Below are 25,618 nucleotides of genomic sequence, written 5' to 3'. Positions count from 1 at the left end.
AATATTCATAAACTGTAAAGTGCACTCCACTTTTATTGGAATGCTGTCTATGAGAGCATTTTGCATGTGGTAACAAGCTGGATGCTATATTGAATTGCTATTAACAAAACTTTGAATCCAAAATGCTAACATGGCAAAGTTTGTAGCCTATGGAGATAAGCTTATAATTGAGAGCCTTATAATGATGCACCTGCACAACTAACCAGCCAATGGAATGCTGTTTAACCTGTATGATTGGAACTGGATTCAGGATGTTCGTGAGATTAGTAATTAGGCCTCAGCTGGAGTATTGTAGCCAATCCTGGGCACCACACTTTAGGAAAGATGTCAAAGCTTTAGAGAGGGTACAGAGAAGATTTACGAGAATGGTACCAGGGATGAAAAACTATCGTTATATGAAGTGACTAGAGAAACTGAGGTTTCTATCCTACGTAAACTAGAGGTGATCCAAAACTCGGCTGCCCGTGTCCCAGTTTGCACCAAGTCCCGCTCACCCATCGCCCCGATGCTCACTGACTTACAATGGCTTCTGGTTAAGCAATGCCTCGATTTCAAAATTCTCAACTTTATTTTCAAATCCCACAAACAGCAATGTGATAATTGTTACACTCATAATAAATGGTCAGACTGAGTACTGTGTGTAATGAGCAAGTGTGACCTTAGCACCTTTATTAAAATTCCAGAGTGCAGGTACCTCGTGGGTGGCCTGCTTATATACTGTGTTCCCAAGGGATGCTGGGATCCCTTGGAACTCCAACAGGTAGGCCCTCTGGTGGTCAGGTGTGATGCAGGTTACAAGGGGTAAACTACATAAACAATAATGACCAGATAATCTGGGGTTTTTTGTGTTATGTTGATTGAGAGATAAATATTGGCCAGGACACCGGGAATAAATCCCTTGCTTTTCTTCGAAGTAGTACCATGGAATCTTTTACATCCACTTGAGAGAGCAGATGGGACCTTGGTTTAATGTCTCATCTGAAAGACGGCACCTCCGACAGTGCAGCACTCCCTCAGCATTGCGCTGAGCCACAGCTGACACTCAAAGATATTCTTGCCTTAGAGGTGGTGCAGCGAAGGTTCACTCGATTGATTCCAGGGATGACAGGTTTGTCCTATGAGGAGAGTTTGAGTAGATTGGGCGTATACTCTCTGGGGTTCAGAAGAATGAGAGGCGATCTCATTAAAACATTTAAGATGCTGAGGGGAATTGACAGGATAGATGCTGAGAAATTGTTTCCCCTGGCTGGAGAGCCTAGAACTAAGGGACATAGTCTTAGAATAAGGGGTTGGCCAGTTAAGACTGAGATGAGGAGTAATTTCTTCACTCAGAGGATTGTGAATCTTTGGCATTCTCTACCCCAAGGGGCTGTGGATGCTGAATCGTTGAGCATTTTCAAGGCTGAGATAGAAAGATTTTTGGACTCGAGGGGAATCAAGGGATATGGAGATCGGGCGGGAAAGTAGAGTTGAGGTCGAAGATTAGCCATGATCTTAGTGAATGGCGGAACAGTCTCGCGGGGTCGTACGGCCTACTCCTGTGCCTAATTCTTATGTTCTTGTGTTCACTCTGAAACAACGCACATTTGCAAATTAAAATTCTTATTTCTGCGTGCATTTCCTGACATTTTATTCCGTTATAAATTTCTATGCCCACATTTATAATGGAGATTGTCTATGTAAAATTCTCATGCTTTTATTAAAGTCTCCTGTCAGTGGGCATTGGTACTTGTAATGGAAATATAAAAATAAGGGCAGAATATATGAGTTTAAAATGGGGACCGAATTACCTCTGTATGTTCTGGGCCAATTATCCTCTGCCATCTAACCCGGCTCCATCTGTGGACTCACTTTCAGTCAATGTCTCGGGAGATCGGCTAACATATGTAAAACTATTGCTGTCTTTTCTGTTGTAATGTATGCACCTGTGAGCATGCTTACAGGTTGATTGAGCAGTTGAGTTGTCAGTGGCTCAGACAGTCATAAGACTCAATAAAACCACATTCGGGGGATCCACGATGAGGCAGGTGGTTGTGAGCCTTATGGGTGAACTGGTAATGTGTCGTGTGATTGTTAAACCTTTGTTAATAAACCAACTAGTTCTTAATAGCAATGTGTTGCTATGAATTCTTAAGCAAAGAACCCATGAAGCAAATACATTACACCAGTATTTTTACATAGGATTACATCGGATATGCAATACAGAAACAGGCCATTCGGCCCAACCAGTCCATGCCGGTGCTTATGCTCAACTCGAGGCCTCCTCCCATCTTTTCTCATCTAAATCTATCCGTATAACCCTCTATTCCCTTCTCCCTCACATACTTGTCGAGCCCCCCCTTAAATATATCTCTGCTATTCGCTTTCCTGTGGTAGGGAGTTCCACATTCTTACCAGCCTTTGGGTAAAGAATTTTCTTCTTAATTCCCTACAATTTGCAGCAAATCCAATTCAATATTGGAAAGAAAATACCAAAAATATTTATTTTATTAAGTGTTTCTGCTAAAAAGGAGTGGGTGAATGGAGTAGGGTGATTTTCCTTTCTCCCCCCATCACCCTACCTGGAATTGGTAGCCAGGTAGCCCAGATTGAATCAGTACCTTTAGGAAAATTGGGAGAAGAAAGCAGTGTCCTGTTAAAATGCCAATTAATATATCAGGAAAGGATGAATAGTCTGGGTCTCTTTTCTCTTGAAAAGTGAAGGCTGAGGGGTGACCTAACAGAGGTCTTTAAAATTATGAAAGGTTTTGACAGAGAGAGAGTGTTTCCATTTGCGTGGAAGAACAAAACTAAAGGCCATCAATATAAGATAGTCACCAACAAATCAAAAACTTCTTTCCCCAGAGATTGGTGAGAATGTGGAACTCGCTCGGAGTGGTTGAAGCGAATAGAGGTTAGACAAGTACATGAGGGAGCAGAGAATGGAGGGTTGTGCAGATAGAGTTAGATGAGGAAAGACGGGAGGAGGCTCGAGTGGAGCATAAACGCCGGCATGGACTGGTTGGGCCGAATGGCCTGTTTCTGTGCTGTATATCCAATGTAATTTTGTGTTTGCAGATGACACTAAACTGGGTGGCGGTGTGAGCTGTGAGCGGGACGCTAAGAGGCTGCAGGGTGACTTGGATATGTTAGGTGAGTGGGCAAATGCATGGCAGATGCAGTATAATGTGGATAAATGTGAGGTTATCTATTTTGGGGGAAAAAACACGAAGGCAGAATATTATCTTAATGGCGGCAGATTAGGAAAAGGGGAGGTGCAACGAGACCTGGGTGTCATGGTTCATCAGTCATTGAAGGTTGGCATGCAGGAAGGCAAATGGTATGTTTCTCTTCATAGCTAGGGGATTTGAGTATAGGAGCAGGGAGGTCTTACTGCAGTTGTACAGGGCCTTAGTGAGGCCTCACCTGGAATATTGTGTTCAGTTTTGATCTCTTAATATGAGGAAGGACGTTCTTGCTATTGAGGGAGCGCAGCGAAAGTTCACCAGACTGATTCCAGGGATGGCTGGACTGACATATTAGGAGAGACTGAATCAACTGGGCCTTTATTCACTGGAGTTTAGAAGGATGAGAGGGGATCTCATAGAAACGTATAAGATTCTGACAGGACTGGACAAGTTAGATGCGGGAAGAATGTTCCCGATGTTGGGGAAGTCCAGAACCAGGGGACACAGTCTTAGGATAAGGTGTAGGCCATTTAGAACTGAGATGAGGAGAAACATCTTCACTCAGAGAGTTGTTAACCTGTGGAATTCCCTGCCGCAGAAAGTTGTTGATGCCAGTTCATTGGATTTATTCAAGAGGGAGTTAGATATGGCCCTTACGGCTAAGGGGATTAAGGGGTATGGAGAGAAAGCAGGAATGGGGTACTGAGGGAATGATCAGCCATGATCTTGTAGAATGGCCTACTCCTGCACCTATTTTCTATGTTTGCATGTTTTTAATGTAATCCTGTAAAATATAAAAATAAGGGCAGAAGGTACGAGTTTAAAACGGGGACCAAATTGCCTCTGTGCGGACGAGGCCAATTATGTCCTGCTCTCTAACCCTGCTTCACCTGTAGGGAATTCAGAAGAAACGTCTTTACCCAGAGAGTGGTGAGAATTTGGAACTCGCTACCACAGGGAGTGGTTGAAGCGAATAGTATCGATGCATTTAAGGGGAGGCTAGATAAGCATATGAGGGAGAAGGGAATAGAGGGTTATGCTGATAGATTTAGATGAGGAAACACGGGAGGAGGTTTGAGTGTAGCATAAAGGCCGGCATGGCCTGTTTCTGTGCTATATATCCTATGTAATCCTATGTAAAATGCTGGAAAATGTACAAAACATTACTTTGGTGGATTTGCACCATGCTATGGTGCAAAATAGACATTGCTGTGCATCTTGCATTGAGGCGGGCTTTTTGGGGGGCAAAATTATAGCATTGCCAGTTGAAAAAAATGTCCCTGTGTGACTTAACGTGATTGACAGGAGCGGCGGCCAATCAGGCGCGTCCGCGCGGGGGGAAAGGGGCAGCCCTCCCGCGCCTCGCCCGCGTCCGAACATGTGGTCGTCACCCATTGGCCGAGCGCGGAGCCCCCCCCCCCCCTCCCCCCTCCTCTCTCGGTAGCCATGACGCTGCGGGGGGACCGGCCAATCGGCGGCAGCCATCTGGGCAGCCTCGCGCGCAACCCCGCGTGGAGGGGGGGGCCGGGCCGAAAAAAAGGCGGCGCCGTTGGGAGCGACGGCGGCGGCGGCCAATCGCCGGGGAGGAAATCACCCGCAGTGCGAGGCGGCGGCCAATCAGTGCGGCGAGTTGCGAGGTGGAGGGGGCGGGACGTTAAAAAAAAAGGACAAGTTTTGCGTGACGCGTGCTGTATAAAGGCTGAAGGGGGAGCCGCTTCATTCTTGCTGCTCTCAATTGTGTCAAAGGTGCCTCCAGTCGATGCAATTTTCCTCCCATTAACCCCCCAAAAAAGACCCAAGGAAAAAAGATGAAGACTAGGTTGCTGCTCTGCTTGCTGGTTGCCCTTGCATCGGCAGAACCAACAGTTCATTTTAAGGAGGAATTTTCTGATGGAGGTGAGTTGAGGCAGAGGGGAGCAGGAGGCCATCTCTTCCTTTTTTAAAAAAAAAAATAACCCCCCTCTCTCCCAAAGTATTTCATTAATTAAAACCTCAAGTATTTCATTTACTCTTTAAATTATTTGCAGTTTTTTTGTTGTTGTTGAAAACATTATTGAATAGGTGTATTTCTGACATTGCAATTTTTGTGAGCCAGCATTTCATAAGGTTCAAGTGTGTGTGTTGGGAAATTGTGAAACTGTATCTTTGTGTTTTTGTATGTGTATATGTATGGAAAAAGTGGGATTTAAAAAAAAAACCCTCATTGTACTTTTATGTAAAAGGATGCTTCCTTTTTGAAAAGAGCTTGCATTAAAATGGTGGTGGTAAGTAAACTTTTTTTGTTTCACTTTCTCTTTTTTTTTTAAAATGTTTTTTTTTTAAAGCCCCCCACTAATTTAAAAAAAATTTAGTTTTGGTGAATTCTTCATTTAGTAAACTGTAGCAACTGACATGACTTGCCCTCCCCCTCGTCCCCTAATCTCTTTTTTTGGGGGAGGAGGGTGTATAGTTGTATAAATAAGTACTTTTTTTTTTGGTTTTTAAGGCAAAACTGAGATATTGGAGTTGTTGTAGGGAACATTTGTTAAATCTTAATTACTTAGCTCCATGGAGTGGGATTACTTGAGTTTACAGTAGTTGAGGTTCTCATCCCACCTAGATGTGTGTCTCAATTATCCATCCAAATAAAGCTTTAATTAGTCAGTTTTGAATCTAATAGAAGTATTAAGAAAAAGTCTGAATTTAAGGGGGTTTGATTTTTTTCCCCCCTATTTAGAAACACATTTCCTTGTGCTTGTTTGCAATAAATGCTGTCACTAAATCTTCTGGTTTGCATGCTTTGTGACTGTTCTGGTTTTCAGGCTTGTAAGAAGGTATTGTAGAGTGGTGAGAGAGAGTACATATCCAAGACTTATTTCATTGTCTTCATTATCTTGAACTTTTATTACATCAACTTCAGTGACTAATAAAGCAAGTTTTTTTTTGGCGTTTGGGGGAGGGTTCAAGCTCGTTGCCATGTCACGAGATGAGATACCATATGAATGGGTGAGTATCGAAGACCCTTAACTACTTAGCCCCCATGCATTAAACAGTTGTCAATGGATTTCAGGCAGAGTAACTCACTTATCATTTCTTGTCTGATCTGGCTTGGTATGGAAATAAAAGCTATTTGTGTTTTTTCTGATGTCCCAGTCAATAATAAGTGTGATACTGAGGCAGAAAGAGAGCGGGAAGGTCCCAGCCAGGTCCAAACCCCGCTCTCTGCTGAATTAGCTTCAGTCTGCCAGGTGACTGAGGGAATGCTGATTATGATTTCCTGGGCTGGGGAAGAAGGGAAATCGGCCAGTGCCTGGTTTCTAATCGCTATTCAGCCACTCCTGCAAAGTGGATCAGATTCAGTTAGGTTGTTCCTAATTGACCTCCGCTCCTCCTCTTCCTCCCCCTGTCCAAAAACCTGAAGACACGTACTATGTAAGGTTGCACAAGCCAACTGCCAAGTTGTGAAATACAAGATGATTTCCCCACTTTACAAGTGCCAGCACTGATTGCCTTTGGGAGGAATGGAATCCTGTTTTTAAATGGATAGCTATAACTTATTTCCAATTTTTTGGTTAGTTTTGCCTCCAGTTCGTGTAACCTACTAATTCCTTTTTGGGAATGTGCCACTTGTGTTCATACCTGAGTCATGCTGGCTTCCTTGTTTTGGAGGGTGATCTTGTCCACCATTGGCTCAGTTGGCAAGTAGGAGGATAAGGCTGAACTAAGAGTATCCATCTCTTCACTAACAACTTGCATTTATAAAACTCCTTTTAATGCCCAAAGTGCTTCACAAGCATAATCAGACAAAACGTGACAGAGTCAAAGAAGGTGGGTGTTGGGACAGGTGACCAAATTCTTGTCAGAGGAATAAGTGTTTTGAGAGAGAGAGAGAGCGAGCCAAAAAATCTTGACTCATAAAGTATCTAGTCATGATCAATTGGTTATTTTGCATATGTTAATTAAAGCAAGGTGTTCGGTGTGGAAAATGACTGCTATGTTGGATTGAGTTGACTGCATGTAGGGGAGTGGATGACCACTTCCTTGAAAGGCATGAAGGATGCTTGTTTGAGGTAAGTCTGGACTTTCTGAAGTAACAAGTGTTTACAAGAATGTAAACCACTTCAGGAAATGAATGATTCAAATTCCTGGTTTTCTCCCTCCTGTCAGCTATATTTTCTCTCAACCCTGCATTCCAGACATGACCGGCGACCAGTTCCTCAAACTCGACTGGTGCTCGCCTGGTGGTGGAACTGTCTCAGTGCTGGAACCATCCCGTGTCTGTGGAGGAGCGCACGACTGCTCTTTGTCTTTTTGTGCTTCCCCCCTTCTCTGTTAGGCATGCGTGTCTGACCTGAGTACTTGCTTCTGTGGCAAGCATTTAATTGTTACGGTTGGCGGTGGGCGGGGAACAAAGATTGCTGCGGTACCAATGCCTGGCCAGAACAAGTGCTGGCACTCCTCCTTCCAGTCGCAGATAAGATCTTAATCTCTGGGCTGGTAACGAGCAGTCATTTCCCGGGAGGTAGGTTTCTTCTACGGTGGCAGTTGGTGCTGACATTGTTTGATGTCCTATCTGGTTCCAAGGCCAACTGATAAATGGGCAGGCTGCGGGCGCAGTTGATCAATTAGTATGGCGGTGTCTTGTGCAAGGAGCAGGCTTGTGCTTAATTGCACAAAATATTTAAAAAGATGGATCTAACTTTAAAAAAAATGTATTGATTCAACCAGCTCTTGAGTATTCTTGTCGTCTCCTGAAGATGCAATTAAAGGTGAGCTTGCGCGCATTTCAGTGACGGGATGTTAACATAATGAATCAGGAGGTGCAAGTGCTCTTGAATTGAAGCTTCATTAGCCCTTGACGCTATGGGTGCCAGAATACTCGAGCCTGATGGCTTTGAACAAAATGTTCTTGCACGCACGCTTTCTTCCAAGCAAAAGCTAACTACCGCCAATGCTGGGAAATTTGGAATAAAACCGGAAAATGCAGAAAGCACTCTGCAGCTCAGGCAGCAGAGAGCGAGCGAGCTTTCAGGTCGGTCATCTTTCATCTATTTCTAATGCTGAAATGTTAAAACTCTCTCCCCCTGATGCTGTCGGACCTACTCTGTGTTTCCTGCATTTTATTATTAAATACTAGCTGCTTTTGTACGGTCTTCCTTTGTCATTTGGATTCTGGCAGCCTTTTTGAGCCGGCTCCCGCTGCTTGTTTAAAACCGGTTTTCCCTGTACAGGCGGCAGACTTGTCGACCCAGTTTTACCTGAATCTGAGAATGTACCGCTGGGCTACAGGAAATAGGTGCAACCTGGTAAACTGGGCTCTTGGAGTCTGAGCAGAAAAAAACTATAAATACAGCTTTAAGGTTTTTTTAATGTGGCAGATGCTACCTCCAATATGTTCCTGGTTCTCTTGTACATCCTCTGGGGTATAGCTAGAAGCAAGGTGTGAACCAAAGTACCATGGACCACTTGCTCCTGAATGGTCACAGCTCTCCTTTTTCAAAGGACTGGAATCCCCCTCCGTATAATTTTAAAGCCATGGTCTGCTGTACTTCAGGCAAAAATTGGCGTCTCTTCCACTTGAGCACATGCGAGGTTTACAGCAGGGTTAGTTTATATAGTACCAGCATCCCTGCTTTGCGTGGGGCTTTGAAGTACTGCCAGTTTCGAGTAGCCACTTGCCATGTGTGTTGGTCCTGCACTTCAAGGTCTCCTGTCTGCTTTAATCTCCCAGTAAATGGAATAGGACAAATGTAACACAGTTTTGTGTATTTGCTCCTTATTTCCTTTTGATTTTTGGTTGTGTGTTCTATTTAACTTTTTGTTTGGGTGGGGGGGGGGGGGGAGAGGAGGGAGGAGAAGTCTTAAACATGAGACTATCTAAAAAGAATAATAAAACTGGCAAGTGGCCTTAACCAGGTAGTGGAAGCTTCAAAGCTTCTCTAAACCACACAACCTCCACTCCACCTTTTTAATAATCGGTTCTGACTGTCCCCTTTTCTTCGTCATTTGGATTCTGGCAGCCCAGTGTCTTTGAGCTGGTTCCTGATGCCGGTTTAAAACCTGTTTGTTTTCCCTGTACAGGCAGTGGACTTGTGGACCCAGTTTTACCTGGATCGGAGTGTGCCGCTGGGCTGCAGGAAATCATTTTAACCTGGTAAACTGGGCTCTTGGAATCTGAGTGGAAAGAACAGTATAAAAACAGCTTTATATATAAAATAATGCCAGTTTGTGAAGGTTTTTTTGTGTGGCAGATGCTAGCTCCAAGAGTATATATGTTCAGGTTCTCCTGTAGGTCATTGACTGGAAATGTTAACTTTGTCTCTCTCTGCAGACGCTGCCTTAACCTGCTGAGTATTTCCAGCACTTTTTGTTTTTATTTCAGATATCCAGCATCCACAGTATTTTGCTCTTTTTAAATTGCAGGTTATTGATTTATAATATAAGCTTGGGGGAGAGGGGGGATGGGTGGATGTTCACCTGGGCCTCATAACCGGTAAACTGGGTTACTAGAACTTCTCTGAAAGATCCGAAATATTAATCTTTTTCATAAGAAATAGGAGCAGGAGTTGGCCATTCGGCCCCTCGAACCTGCTCTGCCATTCAATGAGATCATGGCTGATCTGAGCTTGGCCTCAACTCCACTTTCCTCCCTGTTCCCCATAACCCTTGGCTCCCTCATAGTTCAAAATGAAAACCTTTCAGATGCTGACTCTCTCCTGTGCATTGCCAGCACATGCTGATACACTTTATAAAAAAAAAAAAATAATTTTTTTGCTTCCAATGCTTGAGTTCGTGTCTCTCCTAGAATAATGTGCCCCCCCTGGCCGAACAAATTTCTTCCCCTCACCGTTGCTGCTTCCCTCAGCCCCAGTGCGTGTTGAATCCTTATTGTTGTACCGTTCCACAGGTCCTGGGTCACCCTTTTGGTACTTCACTCCCGAGCAGCCATTATTCGCCGGGAAGCCTCCAGCAAACTATTTACCCACATGAGGGCATCACGGCAGTGCCTGCTCCTGTTCTGGCATGAGATCCACACACGAGCCCTTTTAGTAGATGTCACTGGGTAATAAAGAACATAAGAAATAGGACTAGGCCTTTCGGCCCCTTGAGCCTGCTCTGCCATTCAGTAAGATCATGGCTGATCTTATACCTCAACTCTACTTTTCCTGCACTATTCCCATAATCCCTGATTCCCTTAATATCTAAAATGTAGTGTTTAAAAAAAAAAAAAAAAAAAAAAAATTGTCCCAGGGATGTGAGTGTCGCTGGCAAGGCCGGCATTTATTGCCCATCCCTAATTGTCCTTGAGAAGTTGGTGGTGAGCCACCACCTTGAACCGCTGCAGTCCGTGTGGTGAAGGTGCTCCCACAGTGCTATGAGGGAGGGAGTTCCAGGATTTTGACCCAGTGACGATGAAGGAACGGCTGATATATTTCAGGCAATGGTGTGTGTGACTTGGAGGAGATGAGAGTTCCCATGTTCCTGCAGCCCTTGACCTTTTAGGTTTGGGAGATGCTGTGGAAGAAACGGGAGCTCCAGTGGATTTTTACACCTCTAGCCTAGGGGGCAGGCGACTCATTGATGTAATACTTCCAGCACCAAGTGTTTCATAAGGACACACGAAATAGGAGCAGGAGTAGGCCATTCGGTCCCTCGAGCCTGCTCCGCCATTTAATAAGATCATATCTGATCTTGGCCTCGGCTCCAATTTCCTGCCCGCTCCCCATAACCCTTGGCATTAAGCCGTGGACCTTCATTGTAAGGGTCTAGTGCTCGCTGGATAAACTTGGTGAGCAACTGGGGAATCGCTTGGCTTTTTAAAATTTGAGTCAACACAATCGGCAGATAATGGCACGCTTCAAGTTAATAAATTACCATTTTATAGCTAATTCACATTTATATTTCATTCTAATCCCAATTGCACAACTCTACCTTTCTTTGTTTCCAATCTGGCTTAAATGTTACCACGTGCATATTTTCAGTGGCATCATTTAAATTCTGGTACAAAGTAAACGGTAACTTTGAATAGTTGCTGTAAAATCTAGGTTGGGAATGTTGGGCGTTGGTGTGTCGTTCTACTAGTCCTGACGTTAATGGTATAAATGTGCAGCTGCAGACATGACTTAACTGATGGTTTGATAATGGAGAAAATCCTATTGAGATGCCACCTAGAGGTCTGACAAAATGGTGTCGATGTGCACATACTGAACCTATTGCCCATCAACCCTTGTACTTGCTTTTACTATAGTGAGAAGTTTTTTTAGAAATTCTTGTAATATTCTCTTGGCTTTGGGTCTGTATATATATATATATTATATATATTTTTTTTTTAGCATTTTACAGCTGATCTGATCTTGGCCTCAACTCCACTTCCCTGCCTGTTCTCAATAACCCTTGACTCACTCATCGTTCAAAAAAAAATCCTTTCAGATACTGACTGTCCTGTGCATTGCCAGCACATGCCGAAACACTTTAAACTGTAGCTGTGTTTTTTTTAATTCTTGTGCAACAGATGCCTGGACACAGAGATGGGCCGAATCAAAGCACAAAACCGATTACGGAAAGTTCAAGCTGACCGCTGGCAAATTTCACGGCGATGCCGAGAAAGACAAAGGTAGGAGAATTCCCCTCCTGGGTTTAAACTCTGAATGGCGCGTGCTCTTTCCCATTTCTTGCCTCCCGTTGCAGTGAAAAGGGGGTTCCCGTGCATTATCACTGCGTTGCTGTCACAGGTACTGTTAGATATAATCTTTCCCTGTCGGGAGCCTCATGGTCTTTTCCAGCTGCCAAGCTTCCTTTCCTGGCTGTGTGGGTAGGATGACTCTGGCATATTGACCTCTGACCTCTGGTCACTGTCGATGTCTAAATGTCCATGAATAAAGTTGGTACTCCACATTCTGAATGTTCGACCTTAATTTATTTTCTTAAATAAATAAATAAATAAATAGGTGTTTAAAATCATGAAGGGTTTAGATAGAGTAAATAGAGAAGCTGTTTCCAATGGCTGACTGGTTGCTGATCAGAGGGCACAGATTTAAGGCGATTGGCAAAGAATCAGAGGCTGCTTGAGGCAACAGAAGGCACGGCCACTCAATGGTTGAGCGATTATCAGGGATGCTCAAGAGGGCAGAATTAGAGGAGCACAGACATCGTGGGGGAGGGGGGGTTGTGGGGCTGGAGGAGATTAGAGATAGGGAGGGGTGAGGCCCATGGAGGGATTTGACAACCAGGATGAGAATTTTGAAATCGAGGTGTTGCTTAAGAGGGAGTAAATGCAGGTCAGCGAGCACAGGGGTGATGGGTGAGCGGGACTTGGTGTGAGTTAGGACAGGGGCAGCCGAGTTTTGGAGCACCGACGTTTACGTAGGGCAGAATGTGGGAGGCCACTCATTTATTTAACCCCTTGTGCCCATTATCTTCTGTTTTTCCCCAATTCTAGGACTCCAGACGAGCGAGGACGCCAGATTCTACGCAATGTCGGCAAGGTTTGAACCCTTCAGCAATGAGGCGAAGACCCTTGTCATTCAGTTCACAGTCAAGCACGAGCAGACCATCGACTGCGGCGGGGGATACGTGAAGATCTTCCCTTCGGATCTTGATCAGTCTGACATGCACGGAGACTCCAACTACAACATCATGTTTGGCAAGTATTTCCTTTTTTTTAAGGTTGTACCCTATCTCTTTTCCCCTCCGCTTCCCCCCCCCCCCCCCCCCCCCAAGCCTAGGAGCACTGAGGATGTGTGTGAGGAAACAGTGGTCTCCCCCTGCCCACAGGAGCTTGGATGAGACTGGAAATGCCGCACATTGGGAGGCTGAAGGTGCTATCCCACCTTCCCTTGTTGCATGGAATAGTCATTGCTCTTGTGCCACTCCTCCCTACTGCCTCATGCAAGAGACGACCTGAAAATCGCCATCTCCCACACGGGACAACAGCTTGACCACGCCTATCACTTCTAACACTTATCTTGCGAGAGAACGCGAGCGGGAGAGCAGAAGAGAGCGCGCACGGGATGACAATGGAGCTATCCCAGCATCCCCCCGTGCTGGCGCAACCCTAATAAGACCGTACACGATTGATGAACAGCTGGTCCATCAAGCCTGTCCCACATGCCTGGATGCCTGGAGCGTCAAGAGTAGACACTTCCTTACCCTCCCACAGCAGCTACGCAATCTCCTGGGAAAGACACACACACAAATCTAGAATATTGCACAGCAAAGTATAATCGCATTTATTCTCCAGAATTCACAGTAATGAAAAAGAAAAGTTGCATTTCTATAGTACCTTTCCTGACCTGAGTCCCAAAGCACTTTACAGCCAATGAAGTACTTGAAATGTAGTCACTATTGTAATGTAGGAAACATGGCAGCCAATTTGCGCACAGCAAGCTCCCCCATACAGTATTGTGATAATGGCCAGATGATCTGTTTGTGATAATGATTGGAAAAAGAAAGACTTACATTTATATAGCGCCTTTCATGACCACCGGATGTCTCAAAGCGCTTTATAATCCAATGAAATACTTTTTGAAGTGTAGTCACTGTTGTAATGTGGGGAACATTGAGGGATGAATATTGGCCAAGACACCGGGGATAACACCCTTGCTCTTCTTCGAAATAGCACTGTGGGGTCTTTTAGGTCCACCTGAGGGCAGACGGGCCTCTGTTTAACGTCTCAACCGAAAGACGGCACCTCCGACAGTGCAGCACTCCCTCAGCACTGCACTGGGAGTGTCGGCCTAGATTTATGTGCTCAAGTCCCTGGAGTGGGACTTGAACCCACAACCTTCTGACTGAGGCGAGTGTGCTGCCCACTGAGGCATAGCTGGCATTTTTGTTTATGAAAAGAGCCCAAGAATGCCAACCCAATGCAATTCTTATTGATAAGTGGGAGAGTGGTAATAGGATGATACCCATCCACCACCATCTCTCAAACTTTATGCCTCAGTTTGTGTTCGCTATGGGTTGTACAGTTTGTATTGATCTATGCAATTTCTTAATTGTATGCTCATTAAACCATGCGCGGTTTTGATCTCCTTATCTGAGGATATCCTTGCCTTTTTGAGACGGTGCAACGCAGGTTCATTAAATTGATTCCTGCGATTTAGAGGGTTGTCTATACACAAGTTTGGAAGACCTGAGGTGATCTCATTGACACTAAACTGGGTGGCGGTGTGAGCTGTGAGGATGACGCTAAGAGGCTGCAGGGTGACTTGGACAGGTTAGGTGAGTGGGCAAATGCATGGCAGATGCAGTATAATGTGGATAAATGTGAGGCTATCCATTTTGGGGGCAAAAACACGAAGGCAGAATATTATCTGAATGGCAGCAGACTAGGAAAAGGGGAGGTGCAACGAGACCTGGGTATCATGGTTTATCAGTCACCTGAAAGTGGGCACGCAGGTACAGCAGGCGGTGAAGAAGGCAAATGGTATGTTGGCCTTCATAGCTAGTGGATTTGAATATAGAAGCAGGGAGATCTTACTGCAGTTGTACAGGGCCTTAGTGAGGCCTCACCTGGAATATTGTGTTCAATTTTGGTCTAGTCTGAGGAAGGACGTTCTTGCTATTGAGGGAGTGCAGCGAAGGTTCACCAGACTGATTCCAGGGATGGCTGGGCTGTCATGAGGAGAGACTGGATCAACTGGGCCTTTATTCACTGGAGTTTAGAAGGATGAGGGGATTTCATAGAAACATATAAGATTCTGACTGGACAGGTTAGATGTGGGAAGAATGTTCCCGATGTTGGGGAAATCTGGAGCCGGGGGACATAGTCTTGGAATAAGGGGTGGGCCATTTGGGACTGGGATGAGAAGAAACTTCTTCAGAGTTGTTAACCTGTGGAATTCCCTGCCGCAGTGTTGTTGATGCCAGTTCACTGGATATATTCAAGAGGGAGTTAGATATGGCTCTTACGGTGAAGGGGATCAAGGGGTATGGAGAGAAAGCAGGAAAGGGGTACTAAAGGAATGATCAGCCATGATCTTATTGAATGGCGGTGCAGGCTCGAAGGGCCGAATGGCCTACTCCTGCACCTATTTTTCTATGTTTTTATGTTTCTAACCAGACAAGATTCTGAGGGGGTTTGACAGGGTAGATGCTGAGATGTTGTTTCCCCCTGGCTGGAGAGTTGGAACTAGGGGGCATAGTCTCAGGATAAGGGGTCGGCCATTTAAGACCGAGGAGAGGAGAAATTTCTTCACTCAGTTGTGAATTGTTGAGTATATTAAAGACCGAGATCGATAGATTTTTGGACTTTAGGGGAATCAAGATATGGAGATCGGGTGGGAAAGTAGAAGATCAGCCATGATATTTAATGGCGGAGCAGGCTCGAGGGGCCGAATGGCCTACTCCTGCTCCTAATTTTTATGTTGCGTTCTTAAAAGGGATTTCGGAGATGCATCGTGTATCCTGTTTGTTTATAATTGGTTTCATTACTTGCACTAGATCAATAAGTAAAGTTCAGATTATATCCCTATACTGTGCTTTAAGAACCTACCTGTCTACAATGTTAGGAACCATATTAAAAATTACTATGAAACGGCTCCCAATGCTAGGGAGCCATAACATAACTCTACCTTGTAGGATATTGGAAAATGCCATTGTGAGTGAGGGATGACTCTTTACTGTTCTTATAATTCCAGGTCCTGACATTTGTGGCCCAGGAACCAAAAAAGTCCACGTCATCTTCAATTACAAAGGAAAGAATCACTTGATTTCCAAGGATGTTCGTTGCAAAGTGAGTAATTGCTTCGCCTTTCTGTGTTGGGAGTTGCAGTGGCCATTTTTACTAAACCTGAAATAAAAGCAGAGGCTGGAAAAATGCACAACACTGCCAGGATCTGGGGGGGGGGAAATAACGGGGTTAATATTGAGATGCAGCTCCCTCGTCAGAATGGGAGGGGGAGAAAGTGAAACTGGGGTTCATTGTTTCATCATTGTACACATTGAATGTTAATATATGAATATTGTACTATTCATTGGGCATACTGAATAGTACAATAGTTTGTAATGTCACAGTCCGGTTCCTGCGCTCGATAATGTCCCTGCTTCACCATTGTGTTTTTTGTTGCTTCTTGTACGGATCTGTCTTCAAGAGTCGGTAGATTGAGTCGAGCTCCTTTTTCAGGGACTATATCTGATTGTGTATTGACCCTTTTTTTTGTTGTTGGAATGGTCTATGCTAATTGATCCCCTGCGGCCAAAATTATTGGTTTGGAAGACTTTGCAGTAATGGACAGAAAAATAAATTGTATAGGAAATGGCCATGTTGCAGTGGTGCTGGTGACGGAAGCAAAATTAATCAAGTACATCTTTTTTTGTTTCTGGTGTGCATTCCATTCCCCAGTTGTGGTGATGCACCATTGACCACAGATAGCTGGTCTCTTGTGAAACTACCAGCTGGTGAAGGTGCAGTCTAATGCGGCATTTTGTCTGTCGTATCAGGGTGGTCTGGCTTGCCATAAGAAATGGGAGCAGGAGTCGGCCATACGGCCCCTCGAGGCTGCTCTGCCATTCAACACTATTGTGGCTGATCTGATCTTCGCCTCCACTCCCCCTTTCCTGCCTACTCCCCGGTAGTTCAAGAATCAGCCCACCTCAGCCTTGAATGATCCAGCCTCCACAGCTCTCTGGTAGAGAATTCCAAAGATTCATGCCCCTCAGAGCAGAAGTTTCTCCTAGTCTCCGTCTTACATAGGCGACCCCTTATTCTGAAACTATGCCCCCCCCCCCCCCCACCAGTAAGAAGAATGGATGAAGGGAGTATATGCACGGGGCAGACAAGGCTAATTGTTCAGCCAAGTTGGTTAATGCAGCTCTAAACAACACCTGGCGGTCCCACGCAGGCCATATTGCCGGCTTTCCAGTGGAAAAACCGCGCATGCTCGGACATTTGAATGGGCCATGCAGCCTGTTAAAGGGGCTGTGCCCCTCCTCCTCGCCCCCCCCCCCCCCCCACAAAAGAATTACAGGGAACATTGGCTCTAAACCTTTTTTTAATAAACCTAGGATGATGAATTTACACATCTCTACACCCTCATCGTCCGTCCAGACAATACTTACGAAGTGAAAATTGACAACCAGAAAGTTGAATCGGGCAGTTTGGAAGAAGACTGGGACTTCCTCCCAGCCAAGAAAATCAAAGATCCGGAAGCTAAAAAGCCGGAAGACTGGGATGAACGTGCCAAGATCGACGATCCCGAGGATGTGAAACCGGAGGCAAGTTGAGTGGGAATGCTGCAAATTTGGGGGGGGAAGTGGGTTCCTTGCTGCCTCCTTCGCTCGATGGGGATGGTTAACTTTTTAAAACTTTTCCATCAGGACTGGGAGAAACCAGAGCACATTCCTGACCCCGATGCCAAGAAACCTGAAGACTGGGATGATGAGATGGATGGCGAGTGGGAGCCCCCTATGATTCAGAACTCCGAATACAAGGTGACTTTTTTAAACTTATAAAGAGCTCGCCTATTTTGTGTTCTGCATTGATTTATTGAATTGAGTTGTGTGTAGCGAGACTGACAAAGTACCTGACTCGAGAGCATTGTTACCCAGATTACATTATTACTCGGATCATCATCATAGTGGTCCCTTGAATGAGGATGACTTGCTTTCACACCAAAAAGAATGAGTTTGCAGATGTTTCAATGACTGTCAACATCAGGTTCATTGAAGTAATAGTCTGGTATCCATTGTTCTGTAAGTTGCAGGCAGTAGTCTAATCCATTGGTGCATGGTATTTTCATAAGGGACCCCTGCGAATCTGTTGCAGGCTGTATTTTTTGGGGGGAGGGGGTGGGTTTAGAAGAATGTGGCCAATTTTCACTCTGCACTGGTGGAAATTGTTGTACAATCCACCCGAGTGTCCTCACCATTGGATCAATGTTCCCATGGGGGGCAGGTAAAGTTGCCCTTTAAAGGGCTGAGCGGCCCGTTCAGTATTCCGCACGTGTATGGTTTTTTGCATTGAGGAGCCAGTTGCGTGGGAGTTACAGGAAAGCTGCATGCCTGGCAGCGTTACATTGAATCAGTGCTGTGTGAATGGGTGCAAAACTGCCTCGATTGTCAGCTTTTTGAACGTGCCGATAGTGTAAATGACTCCACACCTTAAGACAGTCTCTCAAAACCCGAGTTTGGATAGGAGCTCTGCAATCCCTGCAGTTGTCTTTATCGTGCAAAGACTACTTTAGAGAACATTTAATTTATTTAGTGCCTTATTATGCAATGGCAAGTGCCAGACATTCACACTGGTGTGACACCTGCCTGCTTAGAGTCTGGTTTTTGTAATTGATTGTCACAAAATTCTACAAGACGTTGTGAAGTTCTGTGGTAGCTCATCGACATTCAAAGTACAATCTACCAAAGTTTTGGTTTGGCCTTGGGCCTTCAGATCAACTTTGATATGAAGTCATTTTTGTGAATTCACTGATCTGCAATTGCTTGACCTTCCTTGATTTTCACCAATTAAAGCACAGACTGAACTGTATTGACCTTGCCACTTGCTTTAAATGCCACGGTAGCCCTTCCATCATCTTAGGCAGTCCCCTGGAGTCGAGGATGACTTGCTTCCACAGTAAGGTGATGAGATCGATGCAGGACCTACAGTCTCTGTCACAGGTGGGACAGACGGTGGTTTGAGGGACGGGTGGGTGTGGGGGGCTTGGGTTGTTGTGCACTCCTTCCGCTGTTTGTACTTGGCTTCCGCCTGCTCCCGGCGAAGAGACTCAAGGTGCCTGTGCCTTCCCGGATGTTTCTCTTCCACTTTGAGCGGTCTTGGGCCAGGTTTTCCAGGAGTCGGTGGGGATGTTACATTTGTTTCCAGCTTTGAGGGTGTCCTTGGTGTTTTCTCTGCCCTCCAGGGGCTCGCCTGCCCTTCCATACCCATCTGCTGTCCCTCTCACGAGCCTGGGAGTCTCAACTGTTGGTAATGGATTTTTGTCGATGGCCTTCACGATTTGAATGGTGCCGGTCCAGTGACAGAAATAGTATCAGTTTGTTGCTGCTTGGATAATGATCTATTCGATGTCTATTTGTCTTTTTTTACATCGTTTAGACTTGTACCTCCTTCCCCAATATAAGGTTCAGAAAAAATACAAAGCAAGTAGATAGAACAATTGTGTATTAGCTTATGTCATTTTTTTCTGTTTCCCATGGCAGCCGGTAATTATTCCGCCATTTACACCCTATCTCGACTCGTCTTTTTCTAACTTCTGCCATTACCATCTCGAGTCGGCCTTTTGTCTCTCTCATCTCACCCGTCTTCCACCCCATCACAGATCTTCCTCCACTCTCCCTTTCAGTGCTCCTTAAGAATCTGTTAGCTTTCGAACATTCGCCAGTTCTGACAGAGGGGTCGGCGACTCGAAACGTTAACTCTGTTTCTCTCTCCAAAGATGCTACCTGACCCGCTGAGATTTCCAGCATTTTCTATTTTTAGAACAATTATTAATCCTGTCCTCTTGACTGAACCTAATTGTTTTTTTTTGTTGCCCTAGGGTGAATGGAAACCACGGCAAATTGATAATCCAGATTACAAGGGGAAATGGATTCACCCTGAAATTGATAATCCAGAGTACACACCAGATGCCAACCTTTACAGCTATAAGGATATCAGTGTGCTTGGCCTAGATTTGTGGCAGGTTTGTGCAATGCAAGATTTCTCCTTCCCCCCCCCCCCCCACCCCCACACCCTCGGCCCCCACAGCGGAAACGGAGAGGTTTGTAGTAACGTTCCCTGTTGTTGAAGTCTCGTTCTACAGGCGCTCAAGCCACTAACAGTGTCTGAATCACTGAATACAAGAACTTTTTTTTGTAGCTGGCAAAGCCTTGGAAAGGCAGTTTCCATCTGACTGCTTATTTGTTCCTCTTGTCCTGTTTTTGAAGTTCATGACCCAGGGGCATGGAAATTTCTGTTCTTGAGTCCTTCTCTCGTGAGTGTTTTTAAACTGTACCCATCTTGAGACCTAATTAACAGAAATGTTAATTAGCTATTGGCCTGCAGTGCTTCGAGGTAAGCACCCAAGTGGTCCATAAAGGCACACTTTGGACACTGCTGCGCAACAGTGAACTATTGATGAGGCCAACTGTGCCCACAAGATGAATAACCACTTGACTGCGCACATGTGCTCTTAATAGTTTAAAAAAAAATTAAATGCAGTTTCAATTCCTGTTTGCTCTGCAGTATCACTGGGGAGGGCTCAGCATAAATCTAGGATTGATTCCCTGAAAGGACTAAAATGACCTGTCCTTGTGCATTCTTCTAAAATATTTCTTCCATAGTTCATTCGAGGGATAAACAATTTAAGTAGCAAATTCTGTTGAACTAGAGGTGTTCAAAATCATGAAGGAAATCAAGACTTGCATTTATATAGCATTTTTCACGACCACCGAAAGTGCTTTACAGCAGAATAAATAAGCAGAAACTGTTTCCACTGGCAGAACAAGAAACAAGTACAGCCAATGTGAGCTGGAATATTAAATGTAATTTTATCTTTTTTTTGTAGTAATTTGTTTGCCCCCCACCCCCCCTCCCTTTTGTGGAAACCAGCACTGTAGGGGCTAGCATTTTAATGTCCAGTTCCAAAGACCCTGGGAGTAAGTGTCTCAGTGGGTAACGCACTTGCCTCGGAGTCAGAAGCTTGTGGGTTCGAGTCCAACTCCAGGGACTTGAGCACATAACTCTAGGCTGACGCTCCCAGTGCAGTGCTGAGGGAGTGCTGCACTGTCGGAGGTGCCGTCTTTCGGACGAGACGTTAAACCGAAGCCCCGCCTACCCTCGGGTGGTTGTCAAAGATACCGTGGCACTATTTCAAAGAAGCGCAGGGGAGTTACTCCTGTTGTCCTGGCCAATATTGTATCAATCAGTATCACTAAAAACACTTTGTAAAGTGCTTTGAGACGTCCGGTGGTTATGAAAATATGCTATAGAAATGCAAGTCTTTCTCAGTTATCTACATTGCACCCAATTGTCACTTAAATTTTTTTTTGGGGGGGGGGTGGGCTGAGCAGCCCCTTTAACAGGGCGCATGGCTGATTCGAATTTCAATGCATGTGCGACTTCCATTTTATTTTTAAAACGGCCTGCGCGGCATCTCCAGACCGCTTCTCGGCCGCCCAGCTTAACCGAAACGTTCCTTGCACCACATCTTTTCTTTATTCTTACCGCCCTCCCCACCACCCCCAAACCAGTTATCTCCACGGAGGGGGAGTGCCTTGCATAGAATTTGTTTCTGTACAGATGTGACCAAGTTGTTGAGCCCCGTTTTAATGTATTTTTCAGGTCAAATCTGGGACAATATTCGATAACTTCCTAATTGCAGACGATGAAAAATATGCTGAGGAAGTTGGAAAGGAAACCTGGGGAGCAACTAAGGTAAGGGTGTAACTGATCTCTGCAGGATGGCAGTTGTACAAGGAATTGGCTGCAGGAGGCCGTATGCGAGTGGGATTGAAGCCTGATTTGAAACGTGTCTCCCAGCCCTTGATGCACTCTGTCCTTTCCCTAGTGGGGCTTGTGTTTCAATGCAACTGGGACTGGAATGAAAGCTCCTTCTCTCTCAAGGTGCACAAGTTGTTTAGACTGTTGCAGTCTGGTTCTTAGCAGTTTTATGGCATTCACTAACAATTCAGTGTGAATGAGTGCTAAATTGGCAGTCAATAAGAATAGCTATGTGCATGGAAATTGGGGATTTGGGAAATGCTTGGTTTTCTTAGGCTGATATCCTCAAAATTTTAGAGTTCTAAACTAACATTGAAAAGACTTTATATCCCTTGCACATACAATTTACCAATGTACTAATGCCTGCAGTTAGGGGTAAAGTCCCTTTTCTAAAAAAAAATTTAGTAATCCCATCCTATAGCAAATAAAACCAGTTATTTGTTTCCACTCCATATCCGAACCAAAGATCACAATTTCTTGGGTACGCAGTCCCTTCATGGGTTCTGCAAACTGTGAAAAGCCGGTCTGGGGCTGCGCGGGAACTGGCACAGAGCTATGCAGCTTATCGGGAATGTTGAGCTGAAATGTTCTCTATGGACAAGCGTTCTCTGATCAGTCTGGGTTCCAGCGCAATGCAGTCACTGGTCCTATTGAGCTGTGCACCCACGCAACGCTCACACTTCTGCTCAGCTGGATCACTGGCTTTCAAACCTGGCGGTATTTGGAATGGTCCGCACAGCCCCTTAAAATTCTAATTACATGTTTCTTCAGTTAATTGGATAGACTGGAGAAGCCGGGGTTGTTCTCCTTAGAGCAGAGAAGGTTGAGATGAGATTTGATTGAGGTGTTCAAAATCATGAGGGGTCTGGACAGAGCAGATAGAGAGAAACTGTTCCCATTGGTGGAAGGGTCGAGCACCAGAGGACACGCATTGAAGGTGATTTGGCAAAAGAACCAAAGGTGATGTAAGAAAATACTCCTTTTTTTTTTCACGGCAAGTGATTGGGATCTGGAACGCACTGCCTGAAAGGATGGTGGACACAGACTCATTCTTATCTTTCAAAAGGGAGTTGGATAAGTATCTGAAGGGAAAAAAATTGCAGGACTACGGGGAAAGGGCAGGGGAGCAAGACTAGCTGAGAGGAAAATTACACTTCAGTGTTGCGCTGCTGTGTAATTTCTCTGTACTACCATAACCAGTGAGGCTTGTCAGTACTTCACCCTAGTGTTATATAAGTCAAAATGGTCTCTTACAAAACTCCAGTATTGTAGGGATAGAATCACAGAATGGTTACAGCACAGAAGGCTGTTCGGCCCATCGAGCCCGTGCTGACTCTCAGCTAGTCCTGCTCCCCAGCCCTTTCCCTGTAACCCTACAATTTTTTTTTCCTACGCATACTTATCCAACTCTTTTGAAAGATAAGATTGTGTACCTCCACCACCCTCTCGGGCCGTGCCTTCCAGATGCCAACCACTCGTCTTTGGTTCTTCTGCCAATCACCTTTAAATCTGTGCCCTCTGGTTCTCGACCCTTCCGCCAATGGGAACAGTTTCCCTCTCTCTACTCTGTCCAGACCCCTCATGATTTTGAACACCTCGATCAAATCTCCTCTCCACCTTCTCTGCCCCAAGGAGAACAACCCCGGCTTCTCCAGTCTATCCACGTCACTGAAGTCCCTCATTCATGCAACTGACGAAACTTGTAAATCGAATGCTTGGTGGGGTTTTTTGGCAATGTGAAACATTTCAAATGGCTGTGATTCATGCTTCACTGAAGTTGAATATGTCCCATGTCCATGGCTGTCTTTTTTTTTGTATTCCCCCCCCCTCCCCCCCCCCCCCCCCCCCCCCAGAGAGTGAAAGGGAGTTGATTGTTTACTGTTGTCCTTTGCTCAGGAACCCGAAAAGAAAATGAAGGAGCAGCAAGATGAAGAGGATCGAAAGAAGCGAGAGGAGGAAGACAAGAAGGATAAGGAAGATGATGCCGAGGGTGACGACGAGGAGGATGATGATGATGAGGAAGAGAAAGAAGAGAAGGAGGAAGAGGATGAAGATGAAGAGGAGGAAGATGACGATGCAACAGATACTGCTCCAAAGGATGAGTTATAAAGATTGTAATATAAAACATGTTGGGAGAATGAATGGCAGCAAGGCAACGTGCAGAATGGAACCTTTACACAAAGCAATTGGGACCTCTTATTGGAATGTGCTCTCTTGTTTACGAACAAAGATTAGAAAAAAATATGGTTTTGGGTCTTTAGTTTGGGGAAATGAAGAAAAGGGGAATGAGATTTTAATTCCCACTGAAAATACACCCGCTGAGGAAAAAGGGGACTACTGAGATTTCTCAAGCTTGAGTAGTAAAATTATATTCGGCTCACAATAATGGGGGGGGGGGGGGGTGGGGGTGGGGGGGAATCTAATTTGATTGCAGAACTCCCGACTCATGTGTTGCACTCTGAACACACCAACCTGACTGGCTGCAATGAACTAGTCAACTTAAGCCTGGAACTCACCCGAGCATCGTTCACGTACAAACTAAACTGGCTTGCATCAGTTTCCCCTCTTTTTTTTTTTCTCTCTGCTGTTTATTAACTGAGGCATTAACTCTTATTTTTAAATGGGTCAACCCCTCGGTTAAAATTCGGCACAAGCCCTTCACACTCGCTGCCAGTACTTTCCAGGCTTGGGCCCCCATGCTGTTAGGTTAGCTTGTTTTAATGTATCTACTTAGCTAGATAAATGTAATACACTGAAGAGTGTACTTGAGCGTGTCTGAGGTTTTACAGTTCATGCCAGTTATTTCCACTGCTTTATAAGGGGGTATTTTTTTTTTTTTTGTTGAGAACCACTCAATTCCCAAGTGTAACTAAAAAATCTGGTGATGGGATTTTGCATAATGGGGATGATCTGAATTAAGTTGGAATAATTTCACTTCCATCAGGAATTTTCCCATTTAACCGGCTTCAACTGTAAGTGTAATTGTACAACTGCCTTTATTCATTCAGAGAGAACAATTGGGTCAAGCAGGACTGCACTGGTTATACACATGGCCGTTTATTGGCTCTTTCCAAATCCAGGGTCAACTTTGCCGTTGTATTTTACATTCTTTATATAGGGGTTTCACGAAGAAGAGGGGGACAAAAAAAAACAATCTATTTCCAACAAAATTTCAAAAGGAAACTTAAAAATTTCTGTACAGACCAAGGCTAAAGTTTGTCATTTTAATCCGTTATTTAAATGTTGTAAATTGGTGATTTAATCGATGACCGTGTTTTTGGAAAACTTAAGTTCTCTGTGTGCAATACAGAAATACGTTTGATCACATTTCTACAATAAATATACCAATGGAAGTGAAATGGGTACTGTGGATTTTGTCTTGTGTTTTTTTTTCTCCGCGTCTGGCTTGAGTGCTCACCGTCAATGTTCCCACCGCCCCCAGTGTCAGCTGTGGCTCAGTGGATAGCACACTTCCCTCTGAGTCGAGAAGGTTGTGGGTTCCAGTCCCACTCTAGGAACTTGAGCACATAAATCCAGGCTGACGCTCCCAGTGCAGTGCTGAGGAAGTGCCGCACTGTCGGAGGTGCCGTCTTTCGGATGAGACGTTAAAACCGAGGCCCCATCTGCTCTCTCTGATGGATGTAAAAGTTTCCATGCACTATTTTGAAGGGCAGGGGAGTTATCCCTGGTGTCCTGGGCCAATATTTATCCCTTAATCCATGTCACAAATAGATTGTGGTCATTATCACATTGCTGTTTGTGGGAGCTTGCTGTGTGCAATTTGGTTGCTGCATTTCCCACATTATACTTGAAGTGACTACACTTCAAAAAGTACTTCAGTGGCTGTAAAGCACTTTGTCGTGAAAGTTGCTATATAAATGTAAGTCTTAAGGTGCATGACCCTGACCGCGCACCGATCCTGAGCTCCCGCACAGGCCACTCGCCCTCATTTTCTCGCCTGCCTTGAAGGTGCTGAATCATTGAAGTGGTGTGTTACACAGCACAGTAGCAGGCCAATTGGCCCATTATTCCTGTGCTG

The 25,618-nt window shown here is 44.9% G+C and overlaps 1 protein-coding gene across 1 annotated transcript; it reads left to right on the top strand.

Moving 5' to 3' along the window:
* The first annotated feature begins 4,843 nt into the window (after positions 1-4,843).
* LOC139237944 (calreticulin-like) lies at positions 4,844-24,949 on the top strand. Its single transcript, XM_070867273.1, has 9 exons — positions 4,844-5,063; positions 11,659-11,760; positions 12,586-12,789; positions 15,788-15,882; positions 17,154-17,363; positions 17,466-17,579; positions 19,637-19,780; positions 21,421-21,513; positions 23,476-24,949. Exons 1-9 carry the CDS (start codon positions 4,976-4,978, stop codon positions 23,686-23,688), a joined length of 1,263 nt encoding a protein of 420 aa, XP_070723374.1. The 5' UTR covers positions 4,844-4,975; the 3' UTR covers positions 23,689-24,949.
* The last annotated feature ends 669 nt before the right edge of the window (positions 24,950-25,618 follow it).

This window comes from Pristiophorus japonicus, chromosome 24, assembly GCF_044704955.1.
Source record: "Pristiophorus japonicus isolate sPriJap1 chromosome 24, sPriJap1.hap1, whole genome shotgun sequence".
NCBI lineage: Eukaryota > Metazoa > Chordata > Chondrichthyes > Pristiophoridae > Pristiophorus > Pristiophorus japonicus.
The sequence above is the reverse complement of the archived record's forward strand: the minus strand, read 5'-3'. Positions and strand labels throughout refer to the sequence as shown.

Bases quoted from the DNA above. Each gene is read 5' to 3' on its own strand.
- LOC139237944 (XM_070867273.1), top strand. From the start codon at position 4,976: ATGAAGACTAGGTTGCTGCTCTGCTTGCTGGTTGCCCTTGCATCGGCA. The intron at 11,761-12,585 runs GTAGGAGAATTC...CCCCAATTCTAG, and splicing joins CGATGCCGAGAAAGACAAAG to GACTCCAGACGAGCGAGGAC. The intron at 17,580-19,636 runs GTGACTTTTTTA...TTGTTGCCCTAG, and splicing joins TTCAGAACTCCGAATACAAG to GGTGAATGGAAACCACGGCA.